This window comes from Vidua macroura, chromosome 8, assembly GCF_024509145.1.
Source record: "Vidua macroura isolate BioBank_ID:100142 chromosome 8, ASM2450914v1, whole genome shotgun sequence".
NCBI classification, from domain to species: Eukaryota; Metazoa; Chordata; class Aves; order Passeriformes; family Viduidae; genus Vidua; species Vidua macroura.
This window is the reverse complement of record NC_071578.1, coordinates 23,316,277-23,333,848: the sequence shown is the minus strand read 5'-3', so window position 1 is coordinate 23,333,848 and position 17,572 is coordinate 23,316,277. Positions and strand designations below refer to the sequence as shown.

At 37.2% G+C, this 17,572-nt stretch overlaps 1 protein-coding gene across 3 annotated transcripts in view; it reads left to right on the top strand.

Annotated features, from left to right (window-relative positions):
• The window catches only part of POLR3A (RNA polymerase III subunit A), a 38,135-nt gene extending 23,351 nt beyond the window's left edge, over positions 1-14,784 (top strand). For 2 of the 3 annotated variants that reach the window (XM_053983465.1, XM_053983463.1), the window contains 8 exons: positions 663-833; positions 1,408-1,501; positions 1,610-1,702; positions 2,162-2,326; positions 3,005-3,169; positions 3,509-3,640; positions 4,882-5,014; positions 7,013-8,776. In XM_053983465.1, the coding sequence (XP_053839440.1) occupies positions 663-833; positions 1,408-1,501; positions 1,610-1,702; positions 2,162-2,326; positions 3,005-3,169; positions 3,509-3,640; positions 4,882-5,014; positions 7,013-7,161 (1,102 nt within the window). In that variant the 3' untranslated portion in view covers positions 7,162-8,776. Of the gene's footprint in view, positions 1-662; positions 834-1,407; positions 1,502-1,609; positions 1,703-2,161; positions 2,327-3,004; positions 3,170-3,508; positions 3,641-4,881; positions 5,015-7,012; positions 8,777-13,288 lie in introns of those variants that run through there. The other variant, XM_053983464.1, reaches the window with a different exon arrangement.
• Positions 14,785-17,572: the final 2,788 nt, after the last annotated feature.

The following is a 17,572-nucleotide window of genomic DNA, read 5'->3' as shown; positions in this document are numbered from 1 at the left end:
GTTCTTTGATCTATTATGCACTCATAGGATCCTTTTGTTTGTTATTCTTGGTTTCTACTGACATAATGCTGGTGTGGGTGTTCTAATCTCTATCCATTGAGATTTATTTTGTTTACTTAGACTTCTCAGATTTGGACAGTCACATGCAGCCATGGGTGATGTCTCCTTTGTGGCCTACCTGCATCAGTTGTTTCCTAATGTTTTATTCTTCTAGGAAATTCATGTCTATGTTAAGTTCCTAAGTATTTTAAAGCAATTACCAGTTTTTTGCTTTCCCTTATTTGGACTACATGTTTACATTTGTCTTAAGTGTTTTTAGATGTGAATTATCATTTTTACTGTAATAAGTAAACGTTAGCATATGGGATTTCCCTGAAGGGAGAATCCTGGATCTAGTGCTTGATGCTTAGGACGAAGAGGACAAGCATTTTGTAACCTGTAATGGGAGTTAAACTCCATCTGTGGAATGCTTATATAACAGGGCATCTTCTTGCTTTGCATGAGATCAGTCTTAAAATATTGGTGACCTTTCAACCTCTCTTGTTTTTTTACTAAAATAATAACAACTTCTCATATATCTACCAGAATAGTTTCTGTTGTTGTTTGCTTAGGATCTTATACTTTATTCAGTTCCATATCTCTTTCTATATTTTTTTTATCAGGGCACAGATGGAACCTGGTTCTGCAGTAGGAGCTCTTTGTGCACAGAGCATTGGTGAGCCTGGCACACAGATGACTCTGAAGACTTTCCATTTTGCTGGTGTTGCTTCAATGAACATTACTTTGGGTGTGCCAAGAATCAAAGAAATCATTAATGCTTCAAAGGCTATTAGGTACAAATATTGTTTTGATATGTTAATTTTTTTTTTCCTTTGCCTAAGTGAAACCTGATGGGTAAATTTGCAATACATGATAGCATTTCCCTGTCCTCAGCAATATACTAGACACCATTCAATGCAAATACTCAAACAACAAAAATCTGATGTCTGCCCAACTGTGATACTTAAGCCCAGAGAGAAAATCAAATAAAGGAAAAGGATTATTTCTTAAGTATAATATTTCCTTAGACCTCTCACCTATTGTGAAGTGCTCTGGTACTTAGCAGTACTTGAAGCATACCTATTTCTAGGTATGCATGAAGCCATGCCTAAATAATACTAGAATAACATTTACCATGAAAACAGTCACTAGTACTTGTGTGTTTTCTTGTTTTTACCAGCCTGAAGTACCTGAACAGTAATTTTTCTTAAATACACCTGAGAAAGCTGAAGATCTCTTTCTCTTACTAAATACTGATCTAGATAAGAGATAAATTCCATAAGGCAGGCTGTAATTCCAGTTGCCATCTGTACTCTAGCTGAACAATTTCTTAGCTCGGTTTTTGTGTGTGTGTGTTTATTCTTGTAGCACCCCTATTATAACAGCTCAGTTGGACAAAGATGATGATCCTGATTTTGCCCGTCTGGTTAAAGGAAGAATTGAGAAAACTTTGTTAGGAGAGGTAAGAAAATTGTATTATTGCTAACACTTGAAATGTATGCATTAGCCAATTGCAATGGGGCATTTTAGCCCCATGCATGCTAATTGTTTTGTCCTTGTCTCTTTAAAGATTTCTGAATATATTGAGGAAGTGTTTCTTCCAGATGACTGTTTCATCCTAGTGAAGCTGTCATTAGAGCGCATTAGACTACTTAGATTAGAGGTGAGTTGTTCAGTTCTTACACAGATTATACCTTGGATACATTACAAAGGGTCTCTTAATCCTGTGTCAGTAATCACACCAGGGGAAGCTGAAAAAAAGGAAGCGAATGATGTGGATGTTGTGTGGCTACATTACATCTGGAAGAGTCCCTTTTTATTTCCTTGCTGAGTGTGTAATTCCCCCTTTATTTGGAAGTGAGAGAACATACATTTGTGTTTTGCTAAACACAGGGATGCCATTTCTGTGCATTGGTTAATGTACAGAAATTATATATATATATATATCCTCAGTATAGGATACTATTTCATGCAATTTATAAGACTGATTTAGAAGAGAATATTTGGGTGTTTTTTTCTTACATTTTTCCTTTTTATCATCTGTGAAAGATGGCTCCATTTATTTGAGCATGTTGATATCTGCTGCGATAACCCCGATATTTGCTGGTTGCCTTTTGCACAGGTGAATGCTGAGACTGTGCGCTACTCGATTTGCATCTCTAAACTCAGAGTGAAGCCTGGGGATGTTGCTGTCCATGGAGAAGCAGTTGTGTGTGTGACCCCTCGTGAAAATAGCAAGAGTTCCATGTATTATGTATTGCAGTCCCTCAAGGAAGAACTACCAAAGGTAAAAGCCAAGGCTGTCCAATGCTTTTGTGGGAGGTAATCAGTAGTAATATTTTTTTCCATGGATGGCAAGATGAAATAATTCTTGTCAGTATTGACAGTGAAGATAGGCTGGGTCAGTAACTCTTAGATTGTGATGGTACTGCCTTGCTGTCGAAACTAAGCCATCCTTTACTAGTATTTGTAAATAAAATGGAAGCTTTGATGTTTCCCTTACAACAGTTATTGAAGCATTCCAAGTGCAGCAGTTGTATGAAATAGTTACATCTGCTTTCAGCTGCGTCTAGAATTGAACCACATGACAGTATCTAGCATTTTTTCAGCTTTTCTGTGAGGAGACTATTTACTCTGGATTTTAAAAACAGAAATAAGGGAACCTTTATTGTTAGCAGCTTGCCCTTTTATTTGCGTGGGTCTGCCACCATTCAGACACACAAACCAGAGTGTGGGAATGTCTGACATAAAATAAAAAATGTAGCTAGTGAGTAAGGTATATAGTACAGTGTCAGTGTCAGTGCTGCACTAGTGTATTTAAGAGCAAGAAAAGTTACTCATATGTGTTTTGAGTGAGCCTTTACTCCACATACTAGACCTTCTCAATAGGTTTGAATGCTGGTGTTACCCTTTTCTACTGTGTTACTGAACATCAAAGTTACTAGGGGTTTCTTGTTTTGTGAAGGTTGTAGTGCAAGGCATACCAGAGGTTTCCCGAGCTGTCATTCATGTTGATGAACAAAGTGGAAAGGAAAAATACAAACTTCTGGTTGAAGGTGATAATCTACGAGCTGTTATGGCTACTCATGGAGTGAAAGGAACAAAAACATCCTCTAACAACACTTATGAGGTAATGTCTAAATGGGTGCTGTGGGGTTTTCCTCATAGTATCTTTATTACAAGTGCTTGTTTGTGCTCAGATACAGCAGTTGATATGGAATGAAGCCTGATTCGACTAATACGTATCAGAATGCATTAACACAAGAGAATAATTCACTGACAGCACTGTTGACCTCAGAGAAGCTGTTTCTATAAATATTTTTCAAATGGAGATATTTAAAAGGGTAGTCATAGAAATGGAATATCAATATGCTATCAGATGGTATTTATTCCAGGAATATACTTGCTCCAAGCACTTGGTTCCTTATTCATGTAACGTGCAACAGTCATGTAACAATCTCTTGTGTAGGTAGAGAAAACTCTGGGAATTGAAGCTGCTCGGACGACCATTATCAATGAGATTCAATACACGATGGTGAACCATGGCATGAGCATTGACAGGAGACATGTTATGTTATTGTCTGATCTAATGACTTACAAGGTTTGTACTATGTTTTTTCTAAATGTTACGTTGGCCTGTTTATACAAATTAATTTTATCATGTTTGAGAAGGGTAGGTGAGCTCAGGAGATGGAAATTCATTCTGGGCTTAAAGAATTCCAAGTTGTACTGACCTAATCCTGGAATTTGTATTTTTCACAAAATGCTTAATTACTCTAGTTCTTTGCGGGAAGGGTGGATCTATTTTGACTAAAAACAAATTGATATAATGATTAGGGAATGATAATTTCATATTGAAAATAGGAATCCTAAAAATTATGGTGTGAAAAAACAGCTGTTTGGGTAGCCATGCATGCAGTTTAAGGCTTGCTGTACAGAAAACCCCACGGGGAGTAGTTTGTAACAGCTGCACCATATGTGAGAGGCGAAGGATACAGACATTACATATAGAATCAGCTGACATGAACAGTCTTACACAACGTGTTAGTACAAAATCACCTGCTCTTTACTGATTGATTTTCTTTCTTTCACATCCAATATGGTTTTTAGTGTTGAGTTACTACACTTAGTGAAGTAAGATTTTGCAATTTGCCTGCCGGAGTGCAAGGGTTTAATTTGGGTGAAATGGATGGAGTTCTGATTTGTTCCAAAGCTGCAGAGCTTTGTTGTACTGAGCAGCAGCAGTCCCCAGGGCTGTGACCCTGTGAAGCTGCAACACAGCAGTAGAAAAGGGCATCAGAGTGCCATGTTTTAAACTTGGTGGGCTCCTACCATTCATTCTTTTGCCTGTACTTCTGTCTGGGGCTTCTATGTGCAATCTGATATAATCAGAATATTTCTAAGAAATACAGGCATAAACAAGTCAAGTTAGTTTAAAAAGCTAATTACCTTTTTTTCTGGAGAGTGAAAAAATGAAGATTTAGAATCTTCTGTAGTCTCCTGGCAGCTGAGGTCAGATTTAGCTGTAGATAATAGGCTCTCAGACCCTGCTGAAGTTTGTAGTGCAGCAGCTGGTTTATAATTGTGGGGTTTTTTTCTCATGGCCACGTTTCTTTCAATTTTTTCAATACTCAAGATCTATTCAAGAGCTATTAACCATTTATAGCAGCTTATATTGTATATGAAGTATGACTTTTGTTTTATGTAATTATTCATTACTACCAAACCATTAATCTTCAGGACGTTCAAGTGTGAATCAGTGTATTATGACAATACTGTATTGTAGATAGTATATTTATTTATATACTCAGGCTTACACTTCGGGTTTTTTTATCAATTAAGGGTGAAGTTCTGGGCATTACCAGGTTTGGACTGGCAAAAATGAAGGAAAGTGTGTTGATGCTGGCTTCTTTTGAAAAGACTGCAGACCATCTCTTTGATGCTGCCTACTTTGGACAGAAGGATTCTGTTTGTGGTAGGTATTGCAAAGCCTGTTACAGTTTGTGGTCCTTACCCAACATCTGTAAAACCTCTTCAAAGCATTGGAGTTTTGTCTCTGTTAACCTTCCTGTTCAGCTGGTATGTCAAAAACTTCAGGCTAAGTTCAGGCTCGAGGCTAATTCATTCTAGAAGTCCTAGAAGTTTGTTGTGTTTCTCTACTTCTCATCTCAGACTGAGATCTTGAAATCAGTTGGATATCTGTTGGGTGTTTCTTAAAGTAGACTTTGAGTAATTAGGTTTAACTTCTCACCCTAGATCTCAGTGAAATACTAGGAAATTTGTCCCACTATCAATAGTTCTGGTCTTTCAATTGTAGAAGTTTCTTTATCTTCAACACCTAGAACTGTTGAATAAATCTAGTATGTCATTCACTATTTAGGTTTCATTTTCATGCCTGCTAAGAAGTAGGAAGATAGGTACATCTCAGTCTAGGTGAAGATTATACTCTTACCTGATTGCTTAGGTCATTTAGCACTTGTACCTAGAAATAAGCAGAAAGGCGAAGTTCTTCACATTTTCATTTAATTATAATCTAAATAGATGAAAATTGTGGGTCTTCGTTTTTTTATGAGAAGTCTTGTTTATTAGTATTCACGTCATTAACAGCACACAAGATACTTGTTGTCAGAAATTTCTTTTTAAATGTATCTCTTCCTGAGCATTAAATTTAAGTATATTAGCAGCCACTGAATCATCTTAGTGAGTTCATGAAAGAATCTGGTAGATTTTGAAAATACATGGCTACATATGCACAAGTGTATGCATACCCACTTACCTACAGAAAACCCAGTAAATGAGTTCTGGCATTCCATTTGTCTCTTTATTTTGTATTTTTGCCATGTGCTCTAATATTTGGAATTGAAATAATTTTGGGATTTTTGTAATGCCTTTGCCCCCCATTCTTTTCAGATATTCTTCTCCTTTAAGCTACATGTATTTTGGGACTGAATTGTTAAAAAGTCTGTCTAATAGGTTAAATAGAGAAAAGAAGTAAAGCAGGTTTTACTCTTTTCAAATCTGTTTATGCAATGCCTACCCTCCTGGAGCTGGAATTGGGAGTTTCTGGGTACTAATGAAATAGAGAAATATGCATGTGTTATGCAAAAGTTAACTAGATATACTTAGTGTATATCTAGGTAGTCTTAGTGTAGCCAGTTTCAAACAGTGCTTTGTGCACAGTATTTTCCAAATCTTCATTCGTATACATTCAAATTATGAATCAAGTCAGAATTTTAAATAAATTTATTTCATCCTTTCTGCATTCAAATGTACAGCTATTTTTTGTTATCTTCTTAAACATTTATGTGAAGGACAATCTAGTTATACTCCTGAGAATGTGCAAAAATGTCATTTAGATCATAACAGCTGAGAGAGAAACACTGGTATCTGAGAGCTTGCTTTGAGTGTGGAACATTCTTTGGAAAAGTCGTGCGCGTTGGTAGATCTGGAATATAAATGTGTCAGTGCATTGCAGTGGAAATGTTATAACCATCAAAAATCATTGGGACAGACTCAATCTCTCACTTCAAAACAAGCACTTTTTGAGTGGTGAAAATGCCAGGAACGTTACAGCTCAAGTAGTTCAGTGCCTTTCTCACTAGGATCTTGGGGAGGTTTCAAGGGAACCCTGCCAGGTTTGACTGAAGCCTTAGCACCGAGTCAGAAAATGAACATGAAGTTAGTTTGCCTTGCATCTTCTGCTATGAGCACTGCATGGGACATGACTTCTCTAAAAACAAACCCTCTGAAGGGCTTCCATTACGTTGAGTTTTTCCTGTAGAATTTAACACTGTTTAAGTAACATACTGGTCTGATGACCATAACATTTAACTTTGTCTAATGAAGAGGCTTTGGTCCTTACATGTGAAGTTCAACGTTTTGTAGGCAACACAAAACAGAATGAGCAAGTGAAAGTAGTTTTGTAAATCCTTACTGTTCAAATGTTCACTGTGTTTGTTTGTTTTTTTTCTAGGTGTTTCTGAGTGCATCATCATGGGCATTCCAATGAATATTGGAACAGGTCTCTTTAAACTGTTACACAGAGCGGACAAAGAATCAACCCCTCCCAGGCGGCCTCTGATATTTGACCATAATGAATTTCATATTCCCATTGTTACATAGCACTTGGACATAAAACAAAATAGCAAACCAAGAAATAGTAAGCAAACATTATTCCAATTAAGCAAAGTGTATTATCAGTTCTATGTGTCTCAATAGAAGTGAATGGGTAAGTGAAATTATATCAAAAGAATTGCCCAATTGTTCACCACCTGTGGTTAGTACAGACCCTGTAAGGACAGAGTGCACCAGAGAGTGGAAACAAATTTAAAATGGTTTTCACCTCGTAACGTTTTCTTTTTCATGTGATAGTGTTAGCTTTTTCTGTTCCCCTTAGTTGGGTCCAAGCTGTTATTAACTCAGTATTTATTTAATGTGTATTCAGATTTTATTAAAAAACAAAAAGAAAATTGCAAGAGAGTTCTGTGAGCTTGCCCAGAGTGCTTTTGGAAATGTCCTTTCAGCAGGAGCTGCAGAGGTCAGTCTACAGCTTTTAGGAACAGGAACTTCAGAAGGCTGGAACTAAGTCTGTGATTGATTCATTGTGAGTTCAGGAGCACTGTTCAAAGTGTTTGAAATATTTCTCTTTCCTTTTTGTAGTTTTAATGGGATTTTCTTTATCCCGAGTTGTTATCCAGTAAATTATTTTCCTCCCCAGGATTCTGTTTTGGGACCATATCTACAAGAAGCTGTATGTTGTGGATGCTACTGAATTCTGAGAAGACTGTTGTAAGAATATTGCAAATTATAGATAGCTTTTCATATGACAGCAACTATCTTAACTGCTGGAACCAGTAACTTACAGCAGTCCTAGTTCTGGGAAGGCTTCCTAATTGAGCAGGATCATCTGAGCAACCTACTTTGATTTTATTGTATAAAGTAGAAATTGAAGGGGTGCTGTTTTTATGCATTGAAATAATTTGGAATTATTTTTAGCTTTAGTCCACTAAAGCAGTTATCAGAACGAATATAGATCTCAAATCATTTCAGTGTAGCATGTTTAAATTTATTGCGGTGCTGTGGAGGGAAAGAACCTTAGTGTTTTCTTAGCAGCGTTTGGATACTCAGGGTGCTCATGACATGGGTCAAGGTTGGAAAGAAATGAAATAGAGAAAGAAGCTGAAGTTGTGCCCTCATGAAGAGAAAGCAGGCTGCTGAGTATTCTAGCATTTTCAAATGAACACATTTATGCTGCAGTTTGTCTTTATGTCCACCAGAAGTGTAAGGCTACATTCAGAGACTGTAGATCTATTGGTGTAAGTCTTAAGGTGCCATATCCTCCATGCAGACAAGATCTCATATGAAATTCAACACAGCAATTCTCAAATTATTTTGTATTTTCGGTATGATGCTAAGATCTACATTTGCCTAGATTTTGGCAGGGAGATGGAGAATGTAGTGTGTTTATTATCTGCTCTAAAAGTTAATATATTTCGCTGTCTTTGTTTTAGCAATAGAAATTTCAGAATAAATTAAAGTTTTCTTTGTGATCTCAGTGAGATTGCCACTTACTTATTTGTCTGTTTCTTTGTCAAGATGTAAATTTAACATGGGTAGGGGCTTCATGGAGAGAACGTCCATAAACCTTTCCTGTGGTTAAGTACTTTGTTTTATCATGGGAAATTTTACTGATAGTGCTTGACATTTTTGTGAATAAAGATTCTTTTCAAGGTTTAAATGGGTGGAGTTTGTATTGGAACAAATAACCACATCTTTCCTTTTTCCTTTTTTTGGTTGGTTTGGGGGAGGAGGTTTGTTTGGTTTGGTTTTGGGTTTTTGTAAATATAGAATAGTGAGCTATTTAAATGCTGAGTTCACTCTCTTATATGTTTTAAAATTAAGACTAAAATTGCATCTTTTATCATTGTCTTAAATACAAAAATAAAAAGAGGCAGAGGTAAAGAATGTGTGAACTTTGTGTTTATTTATGGGTGTATTATATTTCTGCATAATTTATTTATGGATGGGCTAACCTCCATTTCTTTGATTTGCATAGTTAGTAAGATAGTAGAAAATTATTAAGCTTAAATCTCAGGTATTTACAACATAAATGAATAAGTAATATAAAACTTATCTTGCTTAGAGTCACTATGTCTTGTCTTTAGAACATGCTCTGAGCCTCATGAGTGTTTCAACCAAAAATAGATTGTTTACAAGAGCACTCTGAATTAGTAATTATTGTTTGCGCTCGTTTGATTGTACACTCAGGAAGCAAATTAGCTGTTGGATTTTACTCATAAGCAGATTTTCTAAGCATCAGTTTTAATAGTCAAGAAATGGAACTTTGTAATACTAAAATTTGCGTTTTTATTAAAATCTTTAGCTTTAGTTTGGGTTTAATTTTTTTAAAATAAATACTATTTTTCAAATTTTCCTCTATTTTCCAATTAATGTGCTAATTGAAATTAGTTAAGTGTAAATTTTCAAGAAATAAATTTGTTTTTGAATATCCGTATCCTGCTTTTTCATCTTCTTCATTTTTTCCATCTGTTTTAAAACAAATCTAAACTTCTTATTAAATGAGTACTTTCTTGGTTTGTTTATCAGGAAACTACTTCACACATGTCTCTTATCTGCACAGAGAGAAGAAAACAGCTGCGTGTGCTAAATAGGTTTTCTGTCATGACTATGGACAGTTGGAAGTAAATCCAGAACTGTGCTGCTTTGGTCCATAACTTGAAGAAATTTAGTATAGTGGGCTGTTCCCTTTTTTGCTTTTCTATGCTTAAAGAAAAAAAGGAAAGGAAAGCATATGAATGCTCTGTTTTATAAATTAGCTACAGGTAGGAAAATTTTGTCTGTTTCAGGACAAATACTCCTTGATGTCTGAGCATTTGTCACTGTTTCAGTAGAAGTTGAAGGAATCGCTGCAACAGGAATTCCTCAGTTTTGTATCACTGTGCCTGTAGACAGGAATGTCTTTAGAAACCCATAGCAAACAGGATACAGATTTTCACAGTATTTGCATATTTGCCTAAATTATTCTGTGCAGATAATTAATCTATCTTCAAAATAGTTGGCTAAGCTTTGTATTCAGACCTAGAAAAGTCTGTTGGTAATTCAATATGTTAAAAAAAAAATAGAACAATTGGGTTATTATTATATTGTCTAAGAACAGAAAAACTAAAAGGGACCGAATTAAAAGATGTGTTAATATTTTAATGCACCAATACTTGCAGGTTATTTGGATGTGATTATGGTACTGATATAAATGCATAGCAAGTTTATCTTGGAGAATGAATACCAAAATAACACAGGCCAATCCAAAAGACTCACAGAAAACAAACAAGCCCTGCTACTTTTGTATTTCAGTGCTTGTGAAAATGAATCAAATTTTCTTGTGACTGATAAATGAAAATTGTGTAACATTCATTCTACTGGAATTAGATCATACCGTCATCTTCCACTAGAGAGCAGCGTTTTCTTTTGAGAAAAGAGGTATTGGGTAGCTTCTTTATTTTTTTTTTCTATTAAAAATAGGTTTTTTGCAATATCAAGACTGAAATGTAACTATGAGAGGGAAAGTTTTATCTGTTAAAATGATGTACATAAGGAAGGAGATGAAGTGACTGTATTTTTTTAAAGAGGAAGAGAGCAGAGTCCATATATGCTTTTTCATTAATTAGCAAAACTTTTACTTGCGTATCATTTGTCTATCTGGCTTAAAAAACAAACAACCAAAAAGCAGTGCTTCAGTAAAGGCTCTAGTCATTCCCAAAAGCATTTGAGCTGCTCCTGGAAAGTGATGGAACAGCCATCTGCAGTGAGTGGGGACATGTCTTTTGCAGCAGCATTTTCCATGCAGCCGAGATTGTTCCAATCTGCATTTAGTCTCTCCAGTGGGCACTGAAATCCAGCTCCCAGAGCTGCTCTGAAGTGTGAAGTTCTGGCAGCTGGCTCGGGAGTGTCTCACATCCTTCAGCTGCTGCAGAACTCCAAGGCAAGGCTGCATTAAAAACATTTGAAGGTGATGCTGATCAATGCAAGAGACTAATGGTTAGGACTGGAAATAATGTGAAACATGTGGTCTCTGTATAGACAGCTGCAACCAGCGAGATTTATGGAAGATGACTTCCACTTGAGTGTCTGAAAGCTACAAAGGTGCCTGTAGTTTTTTAGTTCCTGTTGGATTTGTGAGAATCTGGCATTGGCTGGCTGTGCTTAAGGGTTCTGTGGGCCTTGAGCTGCTCTGATACTGCATTGCTTTAACCACCACTGTTACTTCTGTGTGCATCAGATGGTAAAACGTATTTCTTCATCCAAAGGGTCTGTCCTATGAGTCTAACTAAGCCTTCAAGATCAGGAATAATTGCGTGCTCCTTTTGGAAGCAAGGAGAGTAGATAGGACTGATGTTGTACAGGAATATGGTGGTATCTGCAGGTGTTGAGGATAGAGGGCAGAAAACTGAAAAGATGGGGAATGCAGAAATAAGCAAGTGTGTATGGAAGCAGAGTAGAAATTGAGGTCTGATTGGGGAAGAAACAGATGGCAGCTGGGTAAAGTGACACGCAGATAGATATTCATGATCTCTTTAAGGAGTCCTAGTGAAGTAATGGAAATAGTTGGGAAAAGGACAGGTATTCAGTCATTCCTGAGAACTAAGATTTTGTCATTTGTCCTGGGGATTGCTCTTAGTGGCTGTGACAAATGATAGTTTAATCATCACTCATTTTGTAGATAACTGTTAATAAGGGGCAGTAACTCTGAATTAATTCCTTCAGGTATTGTATCTGTTTACTTATAAAGCTCTTTCAACCAACTGTGCATAATTACAGCTGCTGAACTACAGTGATTGCTACTAAGTATAAAAACTGCTGTTACTGATGGGTTCTGGTACAACTCACGTGGAAGATTGTAACTATAATTAGCAGGCAAATAGGAATCTTTTAAAATGTATTGATACCTGCAGTTAGATCAGAAATATTCCTAGAAAATCCTTAGCTGAGGTGTTTTTAATAATATGTAAGCCGTGCTACTGGGACAAGAGACAGAAATTACATCAATTACTTTCAATTAGAAATTACATCAGTTCCTTTTGTGTGTCTCTTCCTAGAAGAGAGGTGACAATATCTATGAAGAGCAGACAGGTAATTCAAGCAAGTCTGAAGGAAAGCTATTCTGTGTATTCTACGTTGCTGTTGATCATAGCCCTGTGGTGGCAGACACTCATTGCAAACTGTCTTAATTTTTATGTTGGTTTCAGAACCAGATAGTGCAGAGGAATAGGTAAAAGAGGACATGGAGGTGCCTTTTTCACTTTGGCTTTCAGAGTTCACAGAAAGCTAGGGTACCCCTCAAGATTTCATACCAAGTTCTTTCTCCTCCATGACAGAGGTGTTTTGCCAGGTGGAGAGTGTGTTGACCAGAAATGAAGCTGTTGCGAAAGCAGCAGGTACCTGGATTATTAACCACAGGCATATTTTTCTCCTTTTTGTGAAAGTGTAGGTTGGTTGCTTAATCTTTTATACATATGACAATTTTCTCAGTGGGTATCCCTTTTATATGTAAAATTATCTATATTTTTAGAAGCAAAATAAAGAAAATTAATTGCCAAGAAATGCAAAAGCAGAAGTGAAATTATGCTGGTAAACTTCACGAGTCCCAGAAAATGCCAGCATTAGTTACAAGACTGTGAAGTTACTTCTCTTGATTTATGATTCCTGGGTTTGTTTGTTTCTGGGAATTAATTAGTGTGGTGTGATTCATCCTGATGTGTCACAGGGAGGGGATTCTTTGGCTCAGGTTGATTGACAGCATCCCCATGGTAAACTGCTGATGGTGTTTGGAGTGATGAGGATGGCTCTGGCCATGTCATAGTGCAGGCTTGAAGCAGGGACAGTGTGTGACTCATTTCTGTAGAGCACAGTGGGTCGGGGATCTCTTTCATTGGAAGGAAGGACACACCTCACCCCTTACTCTGCCCTGATCCCTGTGCTTTTCCAATTCAGTGATGCTAAAATGTCTGCTGTATGTGTAGGTACGTTGACAAGCCCACACAGTAACTTGCTCCCTTTCCCATATGGCATTTTTGAGATTTTCCACTCATGCAGATATTTTCCAGTTACATCAGAGACCTTCTTTAAGATTTTATTTTTCAGAAGATACATAGTTCTGACTTATGCTACTGCTGTGCATTTTCTAGTTCCCTTTGCATTTATTTCTGTCTCCTTGTCCTTGTTTCTCCCACAGATTCCTCCCTTCTGGACCTGTAGTGACTGTCACTGCTGGTGACACTGCTTTCCTGCAGCAGTGCTATGTCAACCATACTGTGCCACTGGCTGGATTCAGCTCAGCCATGCAAGGTTACTGTGAACACTTGCCTGGAGCATAATTAAACCACTCAAGGAAGAAACATCTCCTCAGCACATCTGGATGTGGAAATCTACTGCCATCAAAATTACAGCTATGGTCAAATAACTTTTGAAAAAAAAATTGACCTTATTATATAAGGTAATATATTTGTACTTTAAACTGAAATGAAAGGCATCCCTGCTTCATGTGGCTCTTTGTAAGCACTAAAAACTATTCAGGCCTTTAGATCTCCATTTACTTTTGTCTTTATCCTGTTTCTGCTTTCTTCTTCAGCCTTCCTTCCTGCTTAGCTGGCACAAATATCTTCTGCCTTGCTTGTGTTTGTATGTATTCTATTGAAAATAAGTGTGAGGAAGGATGAGCAGCACAGCAGCTTGGGAAGTAGCTGGCAAATGTAGAATCAGTTAACTGTTGCTGCCACAGACTTGTAAGACCTGGGGAAATCTTTAGACTCTCTGTACTTTAGATTCAGTCTGTTAAAGACTATTAAATTAGAATAGTCTCTCCTGAGTGATACGGTTGTGAGAAGAGATGATATAATCATCAAGGTGAATGGAGGGACTATGCTTGTGAAAACACACATGTTATAAGGAGAACTTAGTAAAAATCATTGCCAGGATGTGGGGATTAAAGAATGTGATTAGCATCTGCTGTATATAGTTCTTTTCATTCTTTCATCTTCCAAAGAAAGTCAAAAAGACTAGTAGTTGGTGCTGTTGAAGTCAGCTGCAAGACAGACAGCTGACTTCAGCTGGAAAAGGAGAGAGCAAAACAGCAAAGCTCTTGGCTGCCATTAATGATCTTGGAAGGCAAGGGTGGCAGCTCTGAAGGTGAGTTAAAGAAAAAAGAATTCTAAAAGTACAAATAGCCCATGGTAAAAAGGATAATATTTGGCTTGCCTTGCTGATGAAATGTATTTATCCTTAATGGAATATCCCTAGCAGATTTGGAGACTTTTTATTTTGGTTATTCTTTTGCACAGTCTTTTTATTACCAAACTGGGGCCTAATCCAAGTCCCCTGGAAACCAATTAGAGAACTCAGCAGAACTGGATGAGCTTTGATATATGCATTATATTAAATATTTCTATCCATCAAACTCCCACCATTTAATACATCTTTATAAGTTTCAAACAGTTGAACAACACTTCTCTAAATATCATTGCTGCAGACTTGATTAAAAAAAATCATTTTAACCTAAATCTTTTTTAAGGCTTCTGTGCCACTCAGGACTTTGTCTCAGATGTTTCTCCTTATTCTGGGCTGTGCTGGTTATGCTTTTTTCCATTTAGTATTGAGGTGGGGATTTTCCTTTTGTTTTGGTAGTTTGTTGTTCAATTCTGACAAATCTTGGTATTAATAAAAATTTTAAGTTCTAAATTATTTTTGTGCCATTTTTCTTTTAAAGATACTAACTTGAACTGTTGAATGTTTAATTTTTACATTTATGTTATGCTGGAGAAAAATACAGATAGGTTGAAGATCTGTAGTTCATTTTAAACTGGATGACCAAACCTTGTGGAAGCTGGTAATGCAGCTGCCACTGTGCCAAGTTGAGACATTATTTCATTCTGGAACTCTCTGATGGCTTTCCCATCCCTCCAAGGCACATAGGCTGAAGCAGAGACTGTAGTACTTTTGCCTTTCAAATGAGAGTATAATATAGGAGTTATTTCATTTCATGTTTGTTACTGTTTTCAGAACTGATTTTAGTTAAGTCCAGTATTCTTGTCATTTTAACCACCTGTTTCATCTTGGTCCGTGGTCTGCTTTGTATGAGCAAATTGACTACAGCAAGTTGTACAAGGGTTTCTCTTTGACTTTATTTTCACTGTCATCCCAGTGTTATGTTTTCCTCCTACAAAAATAATTTCCCTCTCCTGCCCAAGGAATATCCTGCAATATTAAAAGTAAAAATTTCTTCTCAAATTAGAAGCATATTAAATTTATGCAGGATTTATGTAAACAGAAATCCATGTATCACTGTGAAGTAGCAGTTCCAGTCTTAGCTATGAGTATGACACACAATTTGCTGTCCAGCATATTTTTCAGTGTTTTGACCATCTACTTTTGTCTCGTTTTCACACGCATTTGTAAAACTGCAAAATTCATGAAAGTACACTAGAAATGCTTCTCCTGTACCATAAACCAGATGAATTCAGAATGCTAGAGCATTTATTATGAAGCAATAATAATCCCCTCCAGCTCCCTACAATCCTGTTTATCTTTTTCCATGCATAAGGAGCTTTTGCAGTTCAACCACATCTGAGTATTGGTCTGTTCTCAGATGTGGATGTGCTGGGTTATGGGGTTCTTTAGGAAATGGGCTGCCACCTCTGTTATCTCCTTGGCTTAAGTATTGCAAAATAGATGAGCTGTGGGATGAGCTCTTCAGGCATGTGTGGAAAGACAGGTGTTGCACAGTATCTAGAGAAACAGAGAGAACCACACTTGTATCACATCTGTCTCCATTTCCTCAGGGAGCTCTTTGGACTAGAGATACTTGTACTGCCCTGGAATTTTTGAAGAATATTGACTTTTCTGGAGCCATTTTGTTTGAGTTCAGTTGCCATGATCAAAGCACTGCCCCTGGAGTCCCTGGAAAGCTTACCTTTAATTGACATGGATTCAACTCTTAAACCCTTGTAGGTCAGCGAGCAGGGAACTAGTTGCTGTGAAAAGCACATATGTCATTCTTAGCAGAGCTAAGAGATGGATCATAAGGAAATGCTTTTACTTCTTCAAGAGCCTTTAGATTCAAATTACATTTGAAAATACTCACTGCTGACAGAAAACCAATGAAGATGGTAAAAATGTGCTGAGGCATTCTCCAGAATCTTTACTATTCTATTTGACTGTCTTTGACTGCAGTTTGCGTTGTCTTCCTACAAGCTCCCAGGTTTTACATGGCTTGTTTATAGAAGTTGCCCGTGGATTTTAAGGACACACATTTGTTTTTATCTCCCTGTTAGTGCTAAAAGAAGTAAAAGCAAATGATTGGTATAAATAATCTTTTGCCTTGACTTGAAAAGTGACCTAGAAACTGAACCAATCACAAACTGCAAGCAACAGCTTTCAAAGGAGCTGTTTAACATCTGCTTGCTTATAGAAGTTAACCACATCACAAGCCAGCCCAGTCTCCCAAAGAAAATTAAATCATGCCCCTGGTCTGTTCTAAGCAGATGGGTACTTGGGATTTGCTTGCTGAGTGTCTTCCCTACAAAAGCTGAAATTCTTACACCCTGCAGGACTGCCATCAATGTGCCTCCATAATGTTTCTGGTTTTCTTTTGCTGCCTATTTTTGGAAGCAGTTGTCTGAGAAACAGAAGTGATTGTGTATATTCACAGCTCTGGGAGGAGACGATTTACCTACCCTTTTCTTCTCCCTCTCCTCACCCCAAACAAACACCCTTCCTGCCAACTATTCTGCACTTGAGGAAGGCCTTTTCTTTCTCTTTTAACAAGTTGATTAAATAAAACAAGTTTTTTTATTTGCTTTTTGAACAGCCCAGGGGGGGAATCTAAAAACTTCAGCAGACAGTGTTTTTTCTCTGTGGAAGCTTGTTGAAGCCGACTGAAATAACTGTCTCATCTTCATTTGAATTTGCCCAGAGTGGGAAAAGACCATAATAATTTTTATCTGAAAACTGCCTAGTGCAGTACAAGATGAAGTGACTGGTAGGTTTTATGGCTGCAGAAAAAAAAAAAAAAAAAAAGGGAAAAAGTGGCAATATAATCCTCTGATCTGTTTTCCCTCATCTGGTATGTCACAGAAGTTCAGTGAAGAAAGAGCTAAACCATTTCCTGAAGTTCACAGTTACACATTTTTGGGAAGATAAATGATCCTTGTGCTTCTGCGAGTGTCCAACAGCAGCTCCCTCAGTCTGCAGTTGCAGCAGGAGCTCTGAGGATCTCAGAATTTATAGGCATAGCCCATTCCTGGATACGATACTGCCAGGTGAAATATTTTCCCTGGGCACTGGCCAGACTGCTCACATTATGGTTTTGGGTTTTTTTAATGGCTAAATGAGATGCTTTGATCTGCTGACCCATGAAACCAGCACCTTCCTATCCCGCAAATGGTAATTAATTGTCTATCAGCTATATTTATATGAAAAAATAAGCTGCTGTTGAGAGCTGCTTAGCTGCTAGTGTTTTGTG